The 23286-nt window shown below is 32.8% G+C and overlaps 1 protein-coding gene across 2 annotated transcripts in view; it reads right to left on the bottom strand.

Annotated features, from left to right (window-relative positions):
• LOC145293847 (haloacid dehalogenase-like hydrolase domain-containing 5) overlaps positions 1-23286 on the bottom strand; it is a 47650-nt gene that overhangs the window by 15605 nt on the left and 8759 nt on the right. Inside the window, exons 1-2 of one of the 2 annotated variants that reach the window (XM_080140529.1) lie at positions 12949-13078; positions 9520-9551 (exon numbers count right to left, since the gene is read on the bottom strand). In XM_080140529.1, the coding sequence (XP_079996655.1) occupies positions 9520-9551; positions 12949-13027 (111 nt within the window). In that variant the 5' untranslated portion in view covers positions 13028-13078. Of the gene's footprint in view, positions 1-9519; positions 9552-12948; positions 13079-23286 lie in introns of those variants that run through there. The other variant, XM_080140528.1, reaches the window with a different exon arrangement.

The raw sequence follows: 23286 nt of genomic DNA, 5'->3' as shown, positions 1-23286 counted from the left end.
TCTCGGACTCTTGCAGTCTGAATTCCAATGAGTGAATCTTATCTTATTTTGATCTCCAGATACATCCAAGAGGGCTTAGGTAACAGCACGGTATTGAATTTAAAAAGTGAATTTTGAACGCTAGGACATACAAATCGAAAAATAATCTCAAATCCATGATGTACCTTTCATTTCTTCATGCATATAATAATTAATTGTAATTAATTTTTAAGAAAACAGTTTTTCTTTTTGATTTTAATTTATTTAAAATTAAAAACAGTAGTAAACATTTTCTTTAGTTATTTCCCAAATGTAAGTTTCTTTTGGGTATTTTCAGCAGTTTTTGGGACATAATATACACAAAATTTCTCATTGGAAAATTTTCATATTTCACATTTGTATTGAATTATATTCATAGTCATTCAACACTAATAGGCATGGTTCCCTGAATCTCAATTTCTTCTTAATATCCCTTAAGCTTAAGCCTTAAATTTTAGGCATCTCCATCAGAATCATATAATGGATTTTGATCAAAGTTGGAATACAGATTATTAGACATGAGACTCATTAGACTTATATCTGTACAAGACTTTTTAGCCAATTAAAAAGTGGCCATAGTTATATCCTGTTGATTTAGAATAAGTGCTTTATGCCAAAATTGATGGTTGAATTTGTGCTCATTTTTGCATTAAATGCAAATTACTATTTAACATGAATTAGAACAAATACATTGCGGTAATTGCCAAGGTGGGCTCCCTCTACTGTGCTAGAAAGTTACTAACACCTGAGAGTATCCTGTATCTCTACAAAGCAACTATTCGCCCATGCATGAAATATTGTTGTCACATCTGGCCTGGAGCATCTGCCTCTAGTCTCTCGCTCCTAGATAGGGTTAAAAAAAAGAGTCGTCAACTTACTAGATCCCACACTGTCAGCCAAACTCCAACCTCTGTGCCATCGCTGAAATGTGGCATCCCTGTGCGTGTTTTACAAGTACTTTAATGGCAAGTGGTCGGACGAACACAAATACGTAAATGCCACCGACAAACCCGACAAGCAGCAAAATCCCACCCCTCCACTGTAGAGATTCCTAGATGCCGTAAAGCCTTCTACTCAAATATTAGACATTTTTTCTTCCCTCAAACTGCTAGACTTTGTAATTTCCTTCCAGGTCCCTGCTTCCCTGACTGTACAGACATGCAGAAGTTCAAGTGTAATGTGAACAGGCATCTTACTACCCAACTCCCTACATAGTATGCTTGCAAATCTGTTTCCAAATAGTAACCGCTTATGACTTAGTTGCACCGTGCTTTGTTTGCAATGAAAACAGAGAAAAAATATTTCTTGACATTAGATGTACATTAAAAGGCGTTTATGTTATTTTAATGAAATTATATTAATTACTACAATGCAAAAATCTTTTTTTGGTCCCCCGACAAAAGGAGGATGGACCTGTAAATTCACCCCTGTTCGTCCGTTTATCTGTCTGCACTTTTTTCAATAACTATGCCTTGGAATTTTTGGAAATTTTGCACAAACATTAAACAGTAAAACAGTAGAGTAAACAGAACGAATTTTCCGGGAAAACTCCGGTTGACCCCTTAGGGGTGCCTTTGGGGTTAAAATGGCTAAAATTCACACTTTTGTGCTTATTAAAAAAATTGATGCCTTGGATTTTTATAATACTTTTTTGTCTATACTTCATGATAACTCTTAGGTGTTCCCCAGGGTCTCTTTTAGGGCTAATAAAAACACTCCATATTTTTGGGACTATTTTACCATATTTGTCCAAAATTTTCTGTGTATGTCTATTTAGCAGTTTTGCATGGTGCTGAACTCAAATTTAAATATGTTAAGGCCTTGAGAACTTTTGGGGCTAAATGGGGGGAAGGCAATGATGGACTTTCATTTCTTTTTTTTTTTTTTTTTTGCATGGTGCAGAATTTAAATTTACATATGTTAAGGCTTAAAACTGCACCGTTTGTTCATTGTCACTAGGATTTGACGTCCTCTGGGAACTTTTGGGACTAAAAGGGGGGGGAGGGAGCCAAATACTGAACTTAGTCATTTTTTATGCCTCGTTCACAGGGGTCTATGCATGCTTCACTTGTTTTGATTTTTGTTTTTTTAATAATCAAGATAAGATTAATCTGGTTGAATTTAAGTGTCATTTTAATAAATTTAAACAAAACTGGGTCCTTGATAAATCTCCTTATCCTTTTCAAAGATCTTAATATTAATTACTGCAAAACATGTAAAATTAATATTATTCCAATAGCAGATCTTTAAAACAAAAGATAAAATTACTGTACACTTTTTGGAATGTAGTTTTAATGTTAAGAGTTTAATTTAAAATACATTAAAACTAAGAGGAAAAATTGTTTTAAAAATTAATTATAGTTAATAATGATTATTCAGAATTGTAACCCATTGTTCGAAGGGAGGTAACTCTATTTTACTAAAGTAGTTGAAAAAAATCATTTTCTTACAATTACTCAAATGTTTTGTTATAGAAAAAAATACAATATCGTTGCGTTTTACATTTTTTTGTTATTAATGTTATAAAACTTTGTTACATTAAATGAAATAGTTAAAAAAAAATAAATAATTTTTTCTTTCAATTCTTAGTAAAATAGTTACCTCTCTTAGAACAATGGGCTAAGATTCCAAATAACTTCAATAATTAATATATATATGAAGAAAGAAAAATGTAAACTGTGGATTTGAAACCATTTTTTCGCATGTGCACATATTAGCGTCCTAAATTCACTTTTCATTTAGGGGCACTTCTGTAGTATACTTTATAAAAACCTAATGTCGCTTTAATTACCAAATTATTTTATTAAAATTATATTTTCTTATGAAGATTTTTCAATAAATGTTTTTACAATTATATATTGACACATTTTTATACAATAGATGTTTTGGTTTTTCAAATATTTTTGCGTTGGAAAAAAAATCTTGTTTGTTATTACTTGTTATTATTTATTACTTGCTACATATTACTTATTATTTATTAGGTATCAAGAAGAAAATGGAGTTATCGCCCCCTAACATTGCCGCCGTCCGTATACTGCAGAAGTACCCAATTAGGTACCAGAGCTGCGACTATATATATATATATATATATATATATATATATATATATATATATATATATATACTGCAGAAGTACCCAATTAGGTACCAGAGCTGCGACTATATATATATATATATATATATATATATATATATATATATATATATATAGCTGCGACTATATATATATATATATATATATATATATATATATATATATATATATATATATATATATATATATATATATATAGTCGCAGCTGCGTCGGCAGCTCTGGTACCTAATTGGGCACTTAGGTGGCGATAACTCCTCCAGTACTTCTCGGGTTAGTCACTATTCTAAAAAAAAAAAAAAAAAGAGCCGTATTTTTTATCTATATCTGCTCTTATATATCTATTCGTCTATCTCCATCTGTCTGTCCACACACACACACACACACACACACACACACACACACACACACACACACATACGCACACACACACATACGCACACGCACATGCACTTCAAGCGGCGTTAACATGTGTAAAAAGAAATCAACAACTTATTGCGTATGATTATCCAAACTTTCAGCCTTGTTTACTGCTATTGTTTGTTTCCCCTGCCCAAGAAGCTGCTATCATTGGGTAACATAAAAATAAAAACAAAAACAAAACTAGGCCAGTGTTTACTGTACTCCGTCCCACAACGAAGCTTTCGATAAACACGCCCTGACCACGTTATGAACACGAGAGGAGGTGAAAGCAAACCACAACAAACAAACACATCACCGACTACACGAAACCTCGGCAAAATCCGTGAACGGGACAGGAAGTTTCGCTTCCGTTCCGAATGAGAGTCACGTGGACACACGCGTCTTACTTAATACTTCGTTCCTCGTCAGACAGATTGTCTCTTGAAAAACTGTGACAAATAGTAAACACTTTAATTGCTAGATCATGTCATGTTCTTATTTAGTGACCCCAACCCGCTACTCACAATAATCTAGTTATATGGACCATAGAAGTGGAGAGTTGAAGGTCGTTTTCTTTATCAAAACTTAAATCCAGGCAGCTGAGATTTCTTATTTCCGTTGTAGCAGATTGTAATGTTACAATAATGTACAAACGGGGCATTTTCGCGCGATTGGTGGCAATTATTGAATTGCTTTGTTTAATTTTCGATTTTCGTGGATTATCGAAGGTCCCTATTGCTATGACAAAATTGCCATATTTTTTTCGTTCTAACTCAACAGACTTGACATTACTTTTGTTTAAATATAAATAAACGCTTTAAAATAAGTTTAAACGCACAAAAATGAGTAAAAGAGAAGCATCTTGCTTGGTAACACTTATTTGTTGTTTATTTATTTATTTTTGTTTTGTTGGATCTTGTAAAAATGCACTACACACGCAAATAGACATTTTTTTTTTTTTCATTTTAAAACTTGCACTAAGGTAAATAAAGATTTTTTTGTCCAAGGAATGCCGATGATGCTGCTCAGACATTTTTGTAGACCAGAATTATCGGAGTGCGCTGTCTTTTCAGAATCACCTCCTGAAGAGAGGGTAAATAAATTAATTTGTGACGTATTTGCATTTAAAAAATAAACTTTTAAAAATATATATTTACTAGAAGTTGTAAGTATTTTAAGTTCCGTAATTATTAGTTTTTAGTAAAGTAATACAGGGCATGATACTTTATTTGTGAATAACAAGATGGCTGGTCGCTTAATACTTTACTCACAACCAATAATCACAGAATTTAAAATCTACGTACATGCAAAATTAATGCCGATGCTCAAAATGTATAAACATTTTGACCCCCCTCTTTACTTAAAATTCATCCAAAAATCAGGAAATTAACCAATTTTAATGGAATTTTCAGTATTTATCAAATAATGATCACAAAATATAACGAACTCATTATTTTTATTTGCATCTTAATGGAAAAACAAAACAAAAGCACCTTTACTAAAGTTATGGTTTTCAGTATTAAAAAAAATGAATGAATTCATTTTTGCTTTTTTTTATGAAAATAAATTATCGTAAATTGTACCAATAATAATTTTTAAAAAATTCAAGAACATTACGAAAAACGTCTTTTAATCAGTATTAATGAAATCGATATAACTCGAAGAAACATTAATTTCTCAAACTATCGATATCATTAAATTAAGCATTATTTATTTAATATTTTCACACAAAAAATTATAATTGCAAAAAATATTTCCTCTTTTTTTTTTTAGAATTCGTGTTTCGCGTAATTTTTATATGTAAGATTCTAATATTCTCCTTACTTGAATGAACGTGTAACTTTCAGTATAACAATTTTTATATAATCTTGAAAAATAAATTTTAATTTAAAAGCAGGAACACAGAAAAACAATTAAATTAAAAAATTGTAAAAATTATACAAATGTTCACGATAGGAATGTACGGATGCACGGCCAAGAGGGGGGGGGCAGCACTCCATATCTTCCTCCAACTACCTAACATCATTTTCACTTTTGACTTTCTGACATTTTACACTTCCGTAGAGCGCATTCTTAGACAATTTCCTTTGTTTTTGTTTGTGGGAAGCCAGAATCTCTCGCTTTTGGAGGTTAATTAAACTACTTTTTTGTACAAACAAGGTGTTTTTTTATTTATTAAATTCAATATCTCAGGACTTTACTTGACTAATTATCTTTGAAATAGAGCCAGAAAACTAACATTTATATTTCAAGAGATTTTTACAATGAGTTTATTTAACTTCAAAATTTAACTGAACAGTTTCCGAATGTCGCAATGAAAACATTTTTCATTATAACTTTTTTCTTTTTTTTTTTTTTTTTTTCACGTGTACAGATATTATTTTCCTCTTGTTAATTAACTTTAGGCTTTAATCTTTCAATATAAAAATAGTCGGAAACCTACAAAAAATTATGATAAACCACCTTTCAAAACTATGTCCCCCTATTTCCCCCCGTCGGTATTAGCCGTACCTATACATACTTATCACTTCTATTAAATATTAAAATATTAAATATTTTATTTAAAAAAACAAAAAAAAACAGAAAACGGAATACGCCACAAATGAATAGGTAAATTCAAATAAGTTTTTTTATTACTAATTTCTTAACTGTATTTCATTTACTATAATTTATGCCGATAATAGTAACGTTTCCTCTTTATACCATGTACTAGTTCACCAAAATGAAAAAAATAAGATTCTACTTTAGTGGGTGGAGAGGGCACATGTAAAATGATGATCAACGAATGTTCCACACGTTCAATAATTTTATTGTCATTGAAATCGATGAAATCGCCCATTTTTCAATCAAATCGATTGATTGCTTTTTCTAGTCGGGGACCAACCATGGTGCACTGAGAAAGCTTTATATGCCTCCCTGCAGTGACCTTAGTTCACAATATATTGTAGTTTACATTGCGCTGTAGAGAATCTACTGTTGATTTTATAAAATTATTTATACATAAAGGTTCGAATTAAAGTTTAAAATACAAACTTCGAGTATCATGATTCAAGTGTGCTCTAAACAGAAACATTCATTTCGCACGCGCCCCTGTCTTATCAAATACCTTACTGTTCATTTTATACGCCAGGTCATTCTGTTTGTGCGGTGATAAAACTTCTTAAATTGATTATCGATATTTATTGAAGGCATTCCGATAGGAAACCTATCTAACACTACTCATAGACACAGAAAGTACATTTGTGTGAAATTTAAAAAAAAAAAAAAAAATCGGCCCAGCCGTTTCGGAGTCCATAGGAAACGAACTCGCCGACACACACACACACACGCACACGCACGCTATATATATATATATATATATATATATATATAGAGAGAGAGAGAGAGAGAGAGAGAGAGAGAGAGAGAAAGAGAGAGAGAGAGAGGGGGGGCAAGGGAATAAATTTAGCACATACAATACATTTAACATAAAACGATCACCCGCTTCCCTACGAGATAGCATTTTAAACACATGTAACCAATTTTTGTTTTTAGTTAAATAAATTGTGGGTGTGTGCGTTGATGGGGGAATTTTGTGTGATTTTGTCTATTGCCACTCGGATTCGTTGAATTATTTGACAAACGTCTCATTCTAACATTTAAAACAACTTTATTTGGTTATCTTTGTTAACATGTAAATCGAAGCACAATAAAAGAGGATAACGTTAGTAAAGAAGTACGTCCACGAGTATGGTCGAATACAAAAGGTTAGTAAGTCTACATGTTCCATTAAGAAGAGAAAAATTCATATATAAGCTGAAAGAGTTGATGTATGAAAATGTTTTATGCACACGACTGTGCAAGTCAAGCTGTGCCCATTTTTTTTTTTTCATTTTATTATCAGTTGAAGTTCTTAGAAATTACGCGACCTCTTCCTAGAAGCTAACGCTTGATTTCTATATGAGATATATAGATATTCGAATATTCTAGATCCTGGATATGACCTTAAACTATATCCGATGGTGAGGCCCCAGCTTGCGGGCTTTGGGGAGTGTGGAGCTATCCTTTAATTGCCATTTCTCCCAGGTCCACTCTGACCCGGACTGGTAGTACCTGCTAGGATCCCAACTATGGGTTAAATAAAAACCGACTTAAATATATATATATATATATATATATATATATATATATATATACTCTATTAAAAAATTGTTCTTCGAAACCGCTGGATTCGGCATTAAATAACCTGGAAAGGGTTGATATGCCGTAAAACAAACAAACAAATAAATCGAATATTCCATTAAAGCTCTCCTTTACATCTCAAACACTGAGTTAATAAAAAAATTGAGAACATAATTTTCCTCTCCACGATTGACAATTTAAGTATGTTATAGTAAGTCTTTCTTGTCATCACTTGGTCTTACTGGATTCCAGAAAAAAAATTCCTCTAGTCTGATGGAGTATCCAACTTCGTGCTGCTACTTAAAATAACATCACTCGGCGAAGGTGCATTATTCCTCGTATAAGCCAGTGTAGGTTAGCCATAGAGAGAAGATCTTATTTGGCAGCGAATAGCATGTTATTTTGAATATTTAGTCAGGAGTTTCTTGTAGTGAAACGTATCCGCCATGCGAAGTTGCCCTGACAAACCTTTGTATAGGGAAACCTTAGACACTTGAGGATAGTGTTTAGTAGGTATTCAAATTCTTTCTCAAGTTGTCTATGTGTGTATGTAGGCATGTGTGTGTTACATTATTTAGTCTACGTGTGTCCGACATAGCCATATTGGAATCTTTGAAGCTTCTTGTTGAACTCCAGGGCTAGGTGGCCCGGGGAAGGGGCATCACAAGAAGTTAGTGGATTGAAAGAAATGCTGTGGATGGAGTCAGCTCGCTGTGTGTTCTCCTGACCGAGAAAAGAACGTCTCGTTGGCACTCTCTTTTATCAACTCCCGTTATGTACTCAGATCGTCTGAGAGATAGCCTCTGATTGGACAAGGCAGAAGGGAAACTAAATTATTACATCAATCTGCGTCGAACTTAGAAAATATTGTACCGCTGCTACTGTGGCTGATTCTGCTTGTAGCACTACAGATTTAGAGCTATTTTTTTCCTTTATTAAGCCATCGTCCTAAAACTGTTAGCAATAGACAGAGGCTATTGTGCTAATTAGGGAATGCATAAAACCTAGGAATATCACAATAGTTAGCCAATACAGAACTCCAAAAATGTAATAGTGATACATGTTCATTCACACAATTCTGAGACAGCACATTCAGGACTGCAAAACACAATGTGAAAAGAGATTGCTGTTTAAGCATTGCATTGGGGCAAGAACCATGAAATAATCTGTAGGCAACAAAAAACAGCTGTTACATTCCGGCGAGTGGACAGCAGATCCAATCCAAGCAGATCATATACTCCAGATGGAACAGGGTCCGGGCAGGGGATATGTAGTATATATCTGATGACACGAAGCTGTAGATGCTCAAGAAAATCAGAGACCACCTTGGCAACTCCGGTGAACACCAGGAACCTGTATTACAAGTGTGGCCTGTTAAGCCTAGTGGTAAAGAAAGGTTAAGTAATTTTCCTATACCGCCATTTTTTTTTCACTTAGAAATTGTATCGTTTCTTAGAAATTAGTCATATAGTTGTATGTCCTTGAAACTCTATCCAATTAGAAACTGTTAAATCGCTCAAATTTTAGTGTCAATAAAGTACTAGTTCGATACTATTTTGATAGAAGTTTTATTGGTACATTTTCAAACTACTGTAAGTAATAACTAGGGCTAAAACAATTCTTTTCCTTGTTTTGGCTCTCGAGTGTGTATCCATTGATATGTTATATGCTTTTATATAAAGTGATGTAGTTCTCGGTTGATTAACTGTGTCGGATATATACACAAGAGTCAAAACAATGAAAAGAATATGCTGTTGTCATAACAAACATAACAAAAATGCAAAGATCTTAATCGCATTATCATTCAGAGAAAGGAAAGCAGAATTTTAAAAATATATTTACTTACCTCATATTCGACTTCTTCATGAACGGAAATCGCTAAAAACGAAAGGAAAATATAAGGGAAATTTTAATCAGAATATTTAATTTAAAAGTTTACACACACACACACACACACACGCACACACACACACACACACACACACACACACACATATATATATATATATATATATATATATATATATATATATATATATATATATATATATATATATATGCGCGCGTGTGTGTAGTATTCAAAACTCCAGTAGATATCAATAGATATTAATATATAATTCTAAAGTATCTATAAATGAATAATAGAAAAAATGATACATACAATAGAAAATACATAGATTAGGGGAAAAAGCATTTTGGAGATGACTTGTCTTTATTTCATTTTTTTTTTTTTTAAGGGATAGATAAAGGAGGAAACCAAAACAGAAAAAGAAGAGACAAGGGATAAGACGAGAAAGGAAAATGAGAAGAGAAACAGCTGCACGGCCGATTCATGAGCGTGACAAAAGACGAGACTATCAGAGCAAACCACATCAAAGCAAGGATCGACAAGACACAAGGAGACAGTAAATGCAGTATTGCGGACGAGACGAAAAAATAAACCACATAATAAGCGAATGTAGCAAACTATCCCCAAAAGAATATAAGAATAGACACGATCAGGTGGGGAAGGCGATACATTGGAATTATGCAGACAACTGCATCTTAAAAACACAGATAAATGGTACAATCATAAACAGGCAGCAGTGCTTGAAAACAAAACTCACAAAATCCTATAGGACATGGATATACAAACAGATAAACCCATCCAAGTAAGAATACCGCACGTCATAATAGTTAAAAAGAAGGAAAAGAACTGCTAGATTGTAGATTTTGATATCCGAACAGACCACTGACTGAAGATTAAGGAGACATACAGGCGGAGCAAATACAAAACTGGCCAGGGAGCTCAAAGGGATATGAAAGATGAAGAAATTAAAAGAACACCAATAATAGTAGGAGCACTAGGAACAATAAAAAAAAAAACTTCGAAAAAATAATACGCGAGATTGGAATCAGAGGGATGGCTGAGAAGATAGAACAAAACGGCTGAAATATTGAGGAAAACCCTTCAGTATGGAGACTAATACATATGATCCGCGAGTGCTGGCCGGCCATAGAGAAACTATTACAGAGGTAAAAACAACAACAATAATAAAAAAAAACTCCACATGGGATCATGAAAACTAAAACTATATAATTGCATAATTGTAAGTTAACCCCCTTGCACCCTTGCCCCTCTCTCTTGTTTTGTCATCACCATAAACAAGTGCTACACTGAATGAATAAGAAGAGTATAGAAGGATAAAACGACAGAGAACAGACAGCACTAACCAGATCTTCGCTGGATGAGTGTGAGGAGGACAGGGACATTGGGGAGACAGTAAAGACCAATGAGAAATCAATGGTAGACAGCTATTGTGATAATGCAAATTAATTTGCAAAGGTTGTCAAAAGAGTTGGAGAGTACTGGAAATTTGGAGATACTTATTATCACTCGAACTAAAGGGGACACCACAGGCTGATTTCAAATAGAATTCTTAGATGACAACAACAACAATCGTGATAATACCAATCATAATGTAGTAATAACAATGGATATTATACTAACAATTATATTTATAGGAAATTATTATTATTATTATTATTATTATTATTATTATTATTATTATTATTATAATTATCAATAATAATAATAATGATAATAATAATAACAACTATATTAACATCATTATAGATAATAACGACTTCAATATTGCTACTAATAATAATAAGAATAATAATATTAATAATAATATTAATAAGAATAATAATATTAATACGAATAATAATATTAATAAGAATAATAATATTAATAATAATATTAATACGAATAATAATATTAATACGAATAATAATATTAATAAGAATAAGAATATTATTCATAATAATAATAATAATAATAATAATAATACCAAATAAAAAAGACACGGAGAATTTCGACAGAAAGTATTATGGGATTAACATAATGGCGGAAGTGTACAAGAGTATAAGAGGGTTTATATATAAATAGATTAAAAACATTATATAAAGTTAAAGTATGTTCTACGCGACAAGAAATCGTTTGATGAATGGAGTGACAGCATTTACAAATCCAGTTTAAATTAGATTATTTTCAAAGAGGTAGAGTTTGCACAAATTGCTTAGTCTTGACATTCGCCAGGCGAAAATTGAGCTCCATCGGAAATATAATCCTGGCAATTAAAGTGAAAAAAAAAACCCATTATATATATATATATATATATATATATATATATATATATATATATATATATATATATATATATATATATATATATATTGTTTCGAAATTAAAGTTAACAAAATGAATCATTTGGGAAAATTAAAGTGGGTATATAAATGTTAATACAAATATTTACTGGACAATACTTTTGATCTATATATTTGGACATTATTAATATTTAAAAAAAAATGATTTCTCTCACATTTCAATTTTTCAATCGTTGTGCTAACCAATAAAATTATAGCTAGCCTATAATTACTATTTTGCTATCTATTTTTTCTCTGAGAATCAGAGCCATTCTTTGAAAGTCGATGGAATAAGAACATTTTTAACGTTCAACTCTTTGTATCAAGTTATAAATTTTGTAAATTCTAATTGACAAAATTTTAATTTCCTTTATATATATATATATATATATATATATATATATATATATATATACATATATATATATATATATATATATATACGCTACGAAACAGATGTTGTCAAGGATTGAACATTTAACATGCTGAATCAAATAAACGGTAAGATGAACAACATCTTGGAATTTGTAATGTAGATTTTTGTCATATATATATATATATATATATATATATATATATATATATATATATATATAGAGAGAGAGAGAGAGAGAGAGAGAGAGAGAGAGAGAGAGTAGTAAGTTATAAAAATATATATGGCGATTAAGCTACACTGAATATTCTGCGTTTCATCCACTCTAGGATTCTTCAGGCTTATGCGAGAATTTTGTGGTTGTCTCGCGTTTTTATATACGCCCCTTCTATTGAGTTTTTAGTTAACAAATCAGTTTTCTAGTATCCACCGCACCCTTCCTAATCAGAAACCTAATATTATATATATATATATATATATATATATATATATATATATATATATATATATATATATATATATATATATATATATATAAACTTAAAAATCTGGATCTATATGCAAGCTACTATAGAGATTGTTTTTATTTTTAACAAAATTTTTACCAATGTATCATTGTAATTTATTTATTATTTCACATGGGCAATTCTGCAAACGGATATACTTTGAAAAAAAAATTAATGTACGTGTATAATGAGGTTAAATAATAAATACCTTTTCGAGACGATAGTTTTCGTTTTTTTCGCATCTGATCATTTCTTTCAGAATAATCTAAAACTCCCTCCGACGTCATTAAAGCTTAATTGAAGTTAACAACCATTCCATCCAAGTGAATGCCGAAATCGCACTGACCAGCCCGGCTCCTGCCCGTCCCGATCAGTGACATTTAATCGATAACCTTTGTCCCGTACTAAATTCCCATCTAATGTTGTATTGTTTCAAAGTTGTCGATTTATTGTAAGTTCGTTGCTGTCTGCACAATACGGTCGATGCATCGTTAAAAAAAAAAAAAAAATAAATTATATCGATAAAGGTCAATTAAATGAAAACTTTTGCTATCGCCACTAAATGTGAAATGATTAGAAATGAAAATACAGTAGAACCCTGGGATACGGCATTAAAAATTCGTAACAAAATACAGTACAGTATACAATACACATATATATAATCAAATAATATTATAAATAACATATTAAGATGAGAGAAACTCCGTAACCAGGGACCGGAGAAACATCGTATACTACATCGTAATCTGAAAAAAAAAAAAAAAACGTATCGTAGGGCCACCGTATCTCGGAATAATATGTGAACTACGTTACATAGGAAACAGATTTTTACGCTATATTTGTTTATATACAAACGTGGAAATTTCCATGTCCCAACGCAGTACATACAGCCCTTAGTATTCCCAAATCGTCACCTATCCGGTACTGGATAGGCTTTTCATTGCTTACCTTCGGTGATCTAACGAGAACCAATGCGTCAACGTGATTATGTCGCTCGACAATATATATATATATATATATATATATATATATATATATATATATATATTACATAGGCATCACCACTTATCAAGGCCAAGAGGCCACTCAAGGATAAGGGTTAAAGAGTGTACAGTAGAAATTGGACAATATAGTAATCATTAGTAATGAAAATTTGGTAAATTTGATAACTTATATGGAACGGCTCGTCAAGAACTTATTTACGTTAGACTTGAACACAACCATATTGTAGTCAGCCGGAAAGCAAGAAAACGGAAGACGATTCCACAGGCGTGCAGTTCTAAGGAAGAAGCTTTGTTCATGGAATCTACGTTTAGGTTTAGGCACAGATAAAGAGTGGGGGGAATTATTGATAGTGTTGACAGCTAGACGAGTGGTTCTTGTGAAAGTTTGGCGTGGGGGGGGGGAGCATAGATTGACGCTCACCCGAACACTTTCCATGAAAATAACGATACATCAGAGACAAACTCGCAACATCTCTTCTGTGAGATAGAGGTTGCAAGGAAGAGAAAAGGACATCTCCTACGAGGCTACGAAGTCTATTTTGAACTCTATCAAGGCACGACAAGTCCTTTCTAGCATATATAAACAAATTACATTATCTCACATGCTACGACGATAGCAGAGCTATCGTTTCGATCAAAACATGATCTCGTCGGGCAACCTATACTTAGATCATTTAAGGAATTGCTTCTAATGCAGACGGAAGTTTAGGTTATCCGACGAGATCATATTTTGATCCAAACAATAGCTATGTTATCATCGTGACATAGTGTAATTTGTTTACTAAAAATAAATAAAATATCCTGCTCTGTTAATTGAGAGAGAGAGAGAGAGAGAGAGAGAGAGAGAGGAGATATAGATAGGTATACTGCTAATAAAGATTTTTATTTATACAAGCTTAATTTGTCTACACGTTTGCAAAACATGTTTCAGTTTCAGCTATAAAAAAGCCAGACTTCATCAAACTAGAATGTCTTTGATTTTGGTTTTCATTATGTTTGCATAGATAAAGATCATTATTACCAGTAAATATCTGTATATATCATCGAGTGTTATTACATAAACACAAGATACACTACAATCGTTATCCTCAAGTGAGTCTTCATCCATTTAAAAAAAAAACTTCTATGATCAATCGATAAGCTGCCTTCCAAATGATAATGAAAACAAATAAGTTCTGCGTAATAACATTATTTTAGTCGGTGTCACTAAATGTTATCTCTGATTTTAATAAATGTTAAAGTATTTCTCTTAACCACTGATAACTTGTAGCTCCTGTCGTTATATAAGTAGAATCCTTAACGACAACGTTATGCCCTCATGGTATTTATCATTGTTGACGACGTCTAGCAAACAACATTGATAAGCGCGAATCAATCAACAACTGGAAAGAAGGAAGAAGTGATGTCTCATCACTCTTATCTACATTGCTGTACTGTTTTTGTCCAGAAAGAAAATACTTAAATCTGATGACAAAACAGTAAACTTAACCTTGGAATTAAATTTGTTTTCTTCCGTTGTATTTTTTCTTTTTTACACACGCACGTGAACCACGTTGTCCCTCACACGACAACAATCGCCGACCCCAACGCCGTGTGTAGAAAATTTTCTACTCTTATTTTCTCTTTGCCCGTGTTGTCGTCTCTCACATTAACGATTACCGAGTAAGATTAGCAAGGCTTCACGCGTATGAAAATAATAAAACAACTAAAAAAATGTTTTAACCCCCCCCCCAAAAAAAAAAAAAAAATTCAAATACGAAAATCCAAAACTGCCCGTAACTGTCGTAAACTGTCCCCAAACTTATTATCACGTCTAAATATGTCACATATACATATCTATATATACGCATATATATATATATATATATATATATATATATATATATATATATATATATATATATATATATATATATAGTCACACATATATATATACATATATATGCAGATATGTGTATACATATATATACATACATATCCATATATGCATTCATACATAAATACACACACATATATATACATACATATGTATACATATATCTACATACATATATGCATATATATACACATATATACACACACATATATATATACATATATATACACATATATACATATATATGTATATACATATATATACACATATATGCATATACACTCGTTACAAAAAAAGATGGGCCAAACAAATTTTATAAATTTTATTGCACAAAAAGCTATATTGAACAAAGATCAATTGAACAAGGAAACTTAAACGAGACTAATAACACAAAACAAGACATTTACTTTAATAAATGCTTTAGATGGAATCGCATTCCCTTTTGAGTTCTTTAAAAGATCAATCCTTTTAGACATACTCTTAGCAGTGGAACACTGTGAAGAGGAGCTGCTGTTTCATTAGCTTTGCACAGCTTCCCACTGTTTGCCATTGTTTGAAAAAGTTCTTCCAGCCAATGCACGAGATATTATGAACCAAATATTCCCGATTGGCTCTAAATCGGGGCTTTCAACTGGCCAAAATATCACATCAATTGAATTATCAGAAAACCATTTTTGTGACTTTAGCAGTGTGTGCAGGGCGTATTATCATGTTGAAAAATAATGTTCTGGGATATTCCCAGCTTATAGATACTTGGTAACAGTCATGTTTCTAATATTCGAATGTATTCCTTTGCATTGATTGACTTCTCACATCTAATAAGTTCCCCAACTCCTGCTGAAGTAAAAGTTCCCCATACCATTATCTCTCCATTCCTGTGTTTAACTGTCGTTTTTATGCAACTTGGCGAAAACGTTTCTCCAATTCTTCGATTGCACCGTTTGGAAGCATCAGGAGAATCACTAACAAGACAAAATCTTGATTCATCTATCCAGAAAACATTCCTGAACCAGTCTGTACCTTTCTTGCCATAATACGAGAAAAATCTCTTTCTGTAATTGATGTTCTTCTTAGATAAAAATGACTTCTTTGCATACCTTTTAGAAGAAAATCCCATTTGTATTGTATATTGTATATCTACAAAGAGAATTTCCAGCTCCTGTTTTGAATTATTTGCTATGGTCAACATAAGTTTTCTTTCGATCCTTCAAAAAAAAAAAATTTAAGCATGTGGTCGTCCTTCAAAGTGGATGATCTAGGGCGGCCTTTTACTAAGTGTTCGACTTCAAACCTTTGACCAATTCGCTTCACTACAGAAAAAGATGTTTTCACATTTTCTTTTCTTAAAACATCAAAAATCTTCTTGTAAGTCATTTTGGACTGCCTTAATCCTGCAATTCAGATTTTTATATCCTCGCCAAGACGCGGTCTTAACGTTTTTAGGATTAATTTTTTCACTTATTATTATATGCTATAATAATAATAATCTGTAAAATAGAAATTTTCAGTTATTTTTAATGCATCTAAAACAAAGTTTCTATCTCTACATCATCTACGCTCTGATGCCAATCTGGCATCAAATGAAATGAATGGCTCTGTCTTGGGGAGGTTTCATGTTTTAACAAGCTTCTGAGCTTGACCTTTACTCCTGACCTGAAATGGAACACGTATATGAAATTCATTGCCATGGTAGCTGGAAAAATGGTGGGATCCTTCTGTCGCTCCAGTAGATATCTCACTCCTGATGCAATTCTCTACCTATATAAAAGCCAGGTACGGCCAACGATGGAGTACTGTTGCCATATCTGGACAGGAGCTGCTAAAAGCAGCTTATCCTACCTTGACAGAGTTCAAAATAGACTTCGTAGCTTAGTGGGGGATGCCCTTTTCTTTTCCCTGCAACCTCTTTCCCACAGAAGAGATGTTGCAAGCCTGTCTCTGCTTTATCGTTATTTTCATGGCAAGTGCTCAGCTGAGTTTCAATCTATGGTTCCCCCCTCGCCAAACTTTCATGAAAAACACTTGTCTAGCCAAAACCACTATCAATAAGTTCCTCCACTCTTTATGTGTGCCTAAACCTAAATGTAGATTCCATGAATAAAGCTTCTTTCTTAGAACTGCACGCCTGTGGAACTCTCTTCCGAGTGCCTGCTTTCCAGCTTACAATCTGATTGTCTTCAAGTCCAACATAAACAAGTTCTTGATGAACCGTCCCCCTAAGTAATCCAATTTACAAATTTCCCACTACTTATGTTTACTACGCTATAATCATATTGACTAATGTATACCCATTAACTCTGATCCTCGAGTGGCCTCCGGGCCTTAATAAGTGGTTATTCCTGTGTAAAAAAAAACAACAAAAAAAAAAACAAGCTATCAATCAGCAAACTCTCACCACTCATTATAGAATTCCTTCGATGCCGGACAGTTTCTCTCCTAATAGTTTCTTTCCTCCAACTTCTTGCCTTTGGAATTTTCGCTCTACTTCCTGTTCCCATGTGATATGAACACGCCAAACATGCAGAAATCTAAGGGGAATAACTCTCGAATGTTTACTTTGTTTACAGTAATTGACCAATATAAGAAATGAATTACACTCCGAGAATCATAGTTAAATCTGGGAATAGGATTTATATCCCATTCTGTGGCCCTTAGTTTTATGTTGTAAATAAATAAACAAAGCTGTGTTTATTTGAATTCTTTTTTATATTATCAACGAAAAAAATTAAAAGAATCGTTTTTGGAATCGAAAAATTTTCAGATTCCGATACTTCAAAAACTTTCGTCTTTTTTTTTTATATTCCTAATTCCGATTCCACTTGATCGTCCCAACACTAAGATATTTATTTACAGTGTTTTGTTTGGTTTGGTTGTTTTGTAGAAGGAAATTGTTGATTTTGTTTTTGACTTTGCAGAATACAAGTTTTGTAAAGGGGACGGGAAAAAGACAATAACATCAATGCTTAGTGCATTTTAGGTCAGGAAGTCGGTATCTTCAGACAGCCTGATCTGATAGCACTAGTAGCGTTGTTTTAGACAAGTAATAAAAACGTGAACGGAAAAACGTTAAAAAAAGAAACTACGAGACAAAAATAGGTTCATATGTTAATTGTGTAAGATGACGCAACGGCACCTTATCAGAAGGTCGTAAAAAACTTTCGGCGACCGAACCTGACGCACGTTTACTGCCAAAGGTGTTCGCATTTCTTTTTTAATTCCTAGTGAATATTCTAAAGAAAAAAATGTTCATATCATCTGAAGAGTTACAAGGTATTTGGGCGCAGCACCAAAACCTTATTCAAACGCCGCTTACATCAGAAGAAATATGACACGCATTCTCCTCTTTTTTTGCTACCAATCACAGACCGGATAAGGGAGACGTTTCTGAAGATGATTTGGGTCGTAACCATCGTTTCTTACCCATTTGCTTGGTGCGTCTACTTGTTTTATATTTGGTGTAGTAGGGAGACCCGACGTTGCCAGGGATTAAATAAAGTTCAACGAATGGTCCACACTTCCAATACTTTTATTGACATCAAAATCGATGGAATCGCTTATTTTTTCAATCAAATCGATTGATTGCCTACTCTTGTCGAGAACCCATCATGGTGCACTGGGAGGAAACGTCACATACCTCCCCACAGTAACTTATTCCACGATACATTATAGTCTACATTGCACTGTAGAGAACTTACAGTTGATTTTATAAAATTATTTTTATATATAATCACTTGAATTCAAGTTTAAAATGCAAAAGTTAAATATCATGCTTCAATTGCGTTCTAAACAGAAATATTCATTTCAAACTCGTTCCTCTTTTACGATAGAACCTACTGTTGATTTTATGCGCCGGGACCTTCTGCTTGTGCGGTGAAAAAACTCTAAAATTCACCGAACTCACACACACACGCGCGTGTGCGCGCGCTCACACAAAGTGCTTTTATATTAAAGTAGATAATAATATCTATTCATTTCCTTTCTCGTTTTCTGCCCTGTTTTCTTTTTCTGTTCATGTATATTTAGATCAAGAAAGTATATATATATATTAGCAGGGCGTTCATATCTTACAGAAGAGCTTTAAAAGTTTTACTGATGTTCTTAAAGTATAGATGTATACGTTCTGCAATACAACATTCTAAAGCCATATATGTGCTTGCGTCATCTAAAGACAGTTGGTTTGTCGTTTCACAAATCATCAGTGCAGCAACATAGCCAAGTCCCTACTAAACATAACTAACTTGTGTCAGATATATTACCATTTTATCTCACAAACCCGTTACTATATACGTATTATTCACAGGCAGGTTTTTCATCCTTTAAAGAGTCACTAATGTGACTATCCAGCTGCGTGTATACTTGTGATATTTATGTATATGCATCACATACAATATATATATATATATATATATATGTGTGTGTGTGTGTGTGTGTGTATACAATATATATATATATATACAATATATATATACACAATATATATATACACAATATATATATACAATATATATATATATATATATATATATATATATATATATATATATATATATACAATATACAGTCCTTGTCAAAATCATAAGACCACTTAAGAAAGTAAGAGTTTACGCATAATATCGAATTTTTAATCAAACAAATGTTTGAAACCATTGCCAAAAGGAAATATATGATGAAAAAAAAATGAAATCTGCTTCATTCGAAACCTTAACCCTGATCTAATAATTATTTTTTAAAAAACAAACATTTTCACCTGGTCAAAATAATAAGACCACTTTAATAAAATCGGCTAATTTTGAAAAAATGAATACGAAAAGCTTTCTATGTTACTAATAGCAACTTGTTAGTGGATAAAAACATCTTACTAAATTATAAATGGCAAAAGGGAAAGCCTTATCAGAGTTTGAGAAAGGAAGGATCTTTGAGCTTAATAGGGGTGGACTCTCCCATAGATCCATTGCAAACGAAGTGAATCGTAGCAAACGGTCATCACAAACTTTTTAAGAAATCCAGATCAATATGGGCACAAAAAGAGTCCAGGTCGACCAATAAAAATAACCCCATTACTAGATCGCCGTATCAGAAGAAGTTAAAAAAAAAATCCAGTATGAGCTCAAGTCGATTGAAAAGCCAAACAGCAGCAGAATGTAGTCCTAAAACCATCAGAAGGCATCTGAAAATTAAGGGTTTCAATCATTTAAAGCGATTGCAGAAACCACGTCTTCTTGAACAGCACAAAACTAACCGACTTAAATATGCCGCCAAATACCAGACTTGGGATGAAGAGAAGTGGGAAAATGTAATTTTCTCCGATGAGAAAATGTTTAATCTAGATGGTCCAGATGGATTTCAACACTATTGGCATGATAAAAATTTGCCCAAAGAGACTTTTTCAACTCGGCATAGTGGAGGATGGTCTTTAATGATCTGGGATGCTTTCTCGTCAGTTGCAAGTAGTGAAAGGCCGGCAAACATCATTGAAGTACACTTCAATGCTTGAAAACGCTTCTATCAGGACTGAAGGTCCACGTCTGTGGGGAAGAAATTGGATTTTCCATCAAGACAACGCTGCGATACACACTTCTCGACAAGCACGAGAATACTTTTCTTCAAATAATATAGAATTGTTAGATCATCCAGCATGTTCTCCGGACCTCAATCCCATTGAAAATCTTTGGGAATAGATGGCAAAAGAAGTGTTCAAGGATGGAACCCAGTATGATTCGATAAAGGAACTTTCTGATTCAGTTTTCAGTACATGAGCTAAAATTCCTTCGAAACTGATAAAAAAAACTTAGCCGCAAGCATGCCGAAGAGAATTCGTAATAATGGAGCTATACTAAATACTGAGACCCTTTTTAGTAATTTATAATTGCCTTTTGTTAGATAAATTATCAGTGGTCTTATCATTTTGACCAGGTGAAAATGTTTGTTTTTTAAAAAATAATTATTAGATGAGAGTTAAGGTTTCGAATGAAGCAGATTTCATTTTTTTTCCATCATATATTTCCTTTTGGCAATGGTTTCAACCATTTGTTTGATTAAAAATTCAATAATATGCGTAAACGCTTACTTTCTTAAGTGGTCTTATGATTTTTACTAGGACTGTATATATATATACACACAAGGGTGTAGGCGGAATTTTCCTTCCGCATACGACTAAAACAACTTTACAAGATATTACTAAATATTAGGCAAAATAGCGAACATAAACTAAAGTTATAACAGAAAATAATATGTATCCAATACTCCTGCGTGTCACTGGATGATATATATGAGTTTAATATTTCTTGGATTTTGATAAATATCAATTAGATAATCCCATACACTCCACCCACCCGCATCGTCCCCGAACATTACGCCAGTATTCCTACGTCTATTTTTTTAAGGTGTTAAAGTGTATATTTTCTTAGCTTCCGATTGGCTGAAATACAAATTCCTGTCTTAAGATTCGTAGCCAATCAACATTTAATGTTTACAAAAAAGATATTCGTTTTCCGGTGCTGGTTAGAAAATGTTAGCGTTTTTCTTACATTAAAATTTAATGCATATCATCGCTGTCTTGTATGCCTTCTTCATTTCAGCATTTTTTTCAACATTCTGCAAACAAGCAATTCATTTTATTTTGCTAGAATCGATTCAATAATCGGAGTACTTAATCTATATTTTATCCTTCCCAGTAAAAGTTTGCGTAGAGTTGTCACGAGTTCAAACACACACGGTCTCATCATTAATGACCTGCAAGCTTAACTTGTCCTCGTTTATATAACAACTCTCTTTCGTACAGTCTTACATTGCATCCGTCCGCGTGCATTAAAACCTAATTGTTTCCTGCGAGATCATTATTTAGCTTGGATTTATCTGTTGGCTTCCTTTCTGCTCCTAGATATTTTATTTCATGTTAAAAGCAAACGAAGAAAATGACCAAACTGAAATGCTAAACCTAGAACAATGGAAAGACAAAAGAAACACTACGCGATCACTTCTGCGAATAGTACAAGCAAAATGATTTTAAATGTGGATATCGGATCCCTCGTGCTGGCTACATCCGTCGACCGGTCCTATTTAATTTCGCCCTTAACTTTATCTTTAACCCTTACATGTATACTACGACCTTTTTGTTAGCACAGTGTTTACCAAACATTTTTTTTTTCGTGAGACCATTTCAATAGTAGTGATATCGCGAGGAATCTCCACATTAAAAAATACTTAACAATTCTATTTATTTCTCCATCATGATACAAGTAATATTTTTTTATAACGTGTAAAGAGTTTTAAAAATGTCTTTCTCAAATGTATTAACAACTAGCAGGGAGACCCGACGTTGTCTGAGATTGAATGAGGATCAACAAATGTTCCACCCTCCTATACTATTATTGTCATTGAAATCAGTGAAATCGCCCATTTTTCAATCCACAAATCAATTCATTGCCTGTTCGTTGGGAATCCCCACTCCTGCAGTGTATTGGAAGGAAGCTTCACATTGACTTAGTCCACAATACATTGTAGTTTGTATTGCACTGTAGACAAGCTTCTGTTGATTTTTTTTTAAAATTATCTTTAAGTTTCAAATGCAAAAGTATTATCGTTCTATTGTGCTCGAAAAAAGGAACATTCATTTGGAACGCGCCCCTGTCTTATAAAAGAATTTTCTGCTGATTTTAAACGCCGG

The sequence above is a fragment of the Euprymna scolopes genome, chromosome 15 (assembly GCF_053919585.1).
Source record: "Euprymna scolopes isolate OS-2025 chromosome 15, ASM5391958v1, whole genome shotgun sequence".
NCBI lineage: Eukaryota > Metazoa > Mollusca > Cephalopoda > Sepiida > Sepiolidae > Euprymna > Euprymna scolopes.
The sequence above is the reverse complement of the archived record's forward strand: the minus strand, read 5'-3'. Positions and strand labels throughout refer to the sequence as shown.